Source organism: Galeopterus variegatus, unplaced genomic scaffold (assembly GCF_000696425.1).
Source record: "Galeopterus variegatus unplaced genomic scaffold, G_variegatus-3.0.2 Scaffold2273, whole genome shotgun sequence".
Taxonomy (NCBI): Eukaryota; Metazoa; Chordata; class Mammalia; order Dermoptera; family Cynocephalidae; genus Galeopterus; species Galeopterus variegatus.
This window is the reverse complement of record NW_007728384.1, coordinates 194,428-198,356: the sequence shown is the minus strand read 5'-3', so window position 1 is coordinate 198,356 and position 3,929 is coordinate 194,428. Positions and strand designations below refer to the sequence as shown.

Below are 3,929 nucleotides of genomic sequence, written 5' to 3'. Positions count from 1 at the left end.
CCGGCCTCTCCCTTCCCCCACCCGGGCGCCCGCTCCCCGCCTCCGTCCCACCGTTTCGGCTTCCTCTCTTACTCCTTCCCGCCCCTCCTGTCTTCCCGACCTCGCTAAACTCCACTCGTGGCCCCCGCAGTCTCGCCCGGGCGACCGGCCCTCCGCGACCCCCGGAAAGCGGACGCAAATCAGCCCCGAGGCCGGACGGCCGCCGGGAGCTTCCCTCCTCGTCCCGCCGAGGCGCCCCTCGCCCCCGCCCTGCCCTCCTGGCCTGCTGGGGAGCCCCGGGGGGCGAGGGAGGGGCCTCTCCCCCTGCTCCTGACGGTTTTCCCACAGCGTCCTCCACTTGGGGCCAAAAATAAACGAACTAGCCGCATCGGATTTGCAAAAGCCTTAATGGGCCTGGAGACTTTGAAAAGCGAGTGGCGGGCAGTGGGCGGCCGGGTGCACCCCTGGTCAGTGCTCTCCTGACAGCACCTGAGTTCCTTATTGACACTGTCTGCATGGTTTGTGTGTTTCTGTTTTGTTTCCCTCCCCCTGCAGGGGCTGTTTGCGGGGTGGGGTGGGGGGTTCGCTATGTCGGATGACGATTCGAGGGCCAGCACCAGCTCTTCTTCATCTTCGTCCTCCAACCAGCAAACCGAGAAAGAAACAAACACCCCCAAGAAGAAGGAGAGTAAAGTCAGCATGAGCAAAAACTCCAAGCTCCTCTCCACCAGCGCCAAGAGGTACCGTACTCTTTTTTCCGTAGGCTTCCTATTTTCTGAACTGCCTCTTGCTTGCACTGGTCTGCCTCCCAATGAGGGTTTATGTGTTCTTAAAAATGAAAAAAGGGCCTTGGAGGTCCTAATTATTTCCTCTATTGCTTCTTCTGTTTTTCTTTTAATCATTGTACACATGCAGCTGTTGAGGCTTGCCTCTCCCATTTCTTGCTGAAGTTTGTAGTTCCTTAACTTTTATAAGTGACCCCCAAATCTGATTTCAGATTACTTGTCCTATTAGTCACTGATCTGTGACCCCACCCTAAGATTGTCATCCCACTTCTTAATTACTACCTGCCCAGTCAACTCATATCAAAATGAATCCTAGGACCATCTTACTTCCTCCTCACCTGTTGCACGATGATCTTTTTTGAAGAGAGCTTTCTCCACAAGTTGTGTAGGAATAAGTAACCCAATGATAATTAGCGGGTACAAAATATTGTAGATAAAAACAGAAGTTCTATAGTGGAATTTAAAGAGATTTTTCTGATTTGGAGAGTTGAGGTGAATGAATCAATAAAAGATTGTAAAATGGTTATTCTAGGTTCTGTTTGGGATTCTCTTTGAGAACTTCAGTGTACCAAATTTCAGAGAGACGCTTTTTTTCTTTTTTAAAGATGACTGGTAAGGGTATCTTAACCCTCGACTTGGTGGTGTCAGCACCACGCTCTCCCAAGTGACCTAATCGGCCATCCCTATATAGGGATCCGAACCCGTGCCCTTGGTGTTATCAGCACCACACTCTCCCAAGTGAGCCACTGGCCGGCCCTGGGAGACTCTTTTTTTCCATGCTATTTGCTCTCCTATTATGCCGTAAAAATGTTACTTCACCTTTTTTTCAATTGAATTCCAGCAGTGGCTCTTTTTCCTTATTCTTTTCCTTATGTCTCTGGAAATAGCTATTTTCTATCTCCTTTTTCCTTCAGTAATATCCTCTGATCCCCATGACCCTTAAAATAATCTATAGCAGATTTTTGGGAACCCCCAGACGCCCTTTCATAAATCCTTCTGCTTTCAGTTAGATAGCTGTTAAACTTTAAAAGAGGCAAGCCAGGAAGATAGCGAGGAATCCAAAGGATGGGTTAGATAGGGATAACTTTCTTAAAAGAATTTAAAATAAAATGGAACATGAGGCTTTCTACCTCTCTGCTGGATAGAGAGCTTGGAACTCGGAGTTTGAGAGTTTTTTCTGTCATGCTCCCAGTCTTGAAATTTGAAAATTTGGTGAAGTGATTTGGTGACCTAATCATGAGCTGATGAAGGAGTGACTTTAGCTTATTTTAAGTAGTATGGAGGTCCTGAGTTAAGTGGCAAGTTGCCTCAGCAAGATTGTCCCCATTTTCAGAGGGTAGGTTTGATACTATCTCAGCTTCCCAGGAGTGCTAACTGGCCCTCATTGATTCACCCTGTGCTGGTTCTCCCAGTACCTGGCATCCACCCTGCCCACTTAGTGTTGTCCGTTCCCCACTCCCCCACACCCCCCAATGCCTCTAGGCTCCCTGATCCTCACTCACCTTTTGGCCTGACCTGCCCAAGGCAAGGTATTTGCTTTAGGTCATCAGTATTTTTATATTTTGCTGTATATCTCTGGTGTACATGGATATATTTGGGGGTAGAGACACAGGTATGAAATAGTCTTTGTGTCAGTGAATTACAGGAAGGGGTTTTTCAATAGACAGATTTGTCCATTTATGAAAAACCCCTCCCTGTAATTCACTGTATGCTAAGGAAGTTAAAAACTTACTTGGAAATGGTGGCTGGGAAAGAAATGGTATGTGTAGAAAATTAAAGGTGGTAAGCTACAAATTGTAATTTTACCTATAAGTTAACGTCAGGTTTGTTTGGGTTTTTTTTCCTGTGAATTTAGCTCCCAGGATATCTTGCTGAAAGAGTGGCTGTTAGTGTTAAATAGAAGAGGTTAAATAGAAAAGGTAAAAAAGAGAGGGACAGTGTATCCAGGAAAGAGTAAGAGGGGAAAATTGATGTTAGTGGGACCCTATAGAGGCTGCTCTGTGAAATACATTGATTTGGAAGGTAGGTGTTGCCCACAGAATTGGACGGGGGCACATTTACCAGGAGATGAAGTGAAAAAGAAGACTGAATTGGCAGACTGACAGGTTACTAACTGCATGTTGGAAAGTGGTTTCTAAAGTAAGAGGAAAGCCCCCAGTGAGAGTTGTCTGAACAAGAATTACTCTATGGGACCTATGTATGAGTTACTCTTCTAAATCTTGCCAGTACTCTGGAAATGGTGCAAATGCTGGCTGTTGAGATGAAGAGCATAAAGCTGTCTGGTACCACACTTTTCAGGTATTAGAGAAGTAACTACCTTTTCAGTCAATTTTTTATAGTAGAAAGTTGGCTTGGCAAGGAGAACTGAAGTCAATATGTATTGTTAGATGCGTTGTGCTCAAGGGGAGGACATTTTTGCTTATGTACTTAGGTCTTAAAATACAGTCAATTCTAAAAGATGCGGGTAAAGAATCAGTAAACCTGGGTTCCAAACTTTTAGTTTAACATGCGCAATGAGTCAAACAGCAGGGTCGTGAGTGTCTCAGAACTGCAGTGCTTATTGTTAGCAGTAGAATTTACCTTAGCAGAATACTGATAAAGAGATGTTAATAGAGATTGTGAACAAAACCCCTTTCTAAATACCAGTTTTGTAGGGGACAACGAAATGTCCTCCAAAAGGAAGGTTTAAAGAACTTCCCCAGTCATCGCCCTTAATTTCTTTTTATTTATAACATGGAAAAAACACCACCATCTAAAACCTGTTCCTCCTTGCACATAGCCAGCGCCTTTTCCTACTTTCAGAAAACCTTTGGAAAGAGAAAAGCATCCATTGTGATTCAAATTGCCGCGTGTGTGTGTGCGTGTGGTGTGTGTGCGTGTGGTGTGTGTGTGGTTTTTTTAAACTACAGAGTTGCCTCGTGAGATTTTTAAGTTGTAACATAGCCCCGTAGGGCTTTATATGAGAGGAGGAGGAAAGGTTATGAAAATAGGCACCGTTTAGAAGGTGGAAGAAGCTTAAAGGTCCCCAACTTTGTCCTATTAACTGATGCTCTGAGCGCCTAGGTAAGCAGAAGACAAAGGCCAGGGCTTGGTGTGAACTGCCTGGTGGCTTCTGCCTAGGAGTGGGGGATGGGGCGCTTTGTGAAGACGTGGGTTGGTGCGGGG

The 3,929-nt window shown here is 45.6% G+C and overlaps 1 protein-coding gene across 1 annotated transcript in view; it reads left to right on the top strand.

Annotated features, from left to right (window-relative positions):
• The first annotated feature begins 538 nt into the window (after positions 1-538).
• The window catches only part of UBE2E1 (ubiquitin-conjugating enzyme E2E 1), an 80,238-nt gene continuing 76,847 nt past the window's right edge, over positions 539-3,929 (top strand). The window contains exon 1 of the mRNA XM_008581136.1: positions 539-719. Within this exon, the coding sequence (XP_008579358.1) occupies positions 568-719 (152 nt within the window). The 5' untranslated portion in view covers positions 539-567. The remainder of the gene's footprint in view (positions 720-3,929) is intronic.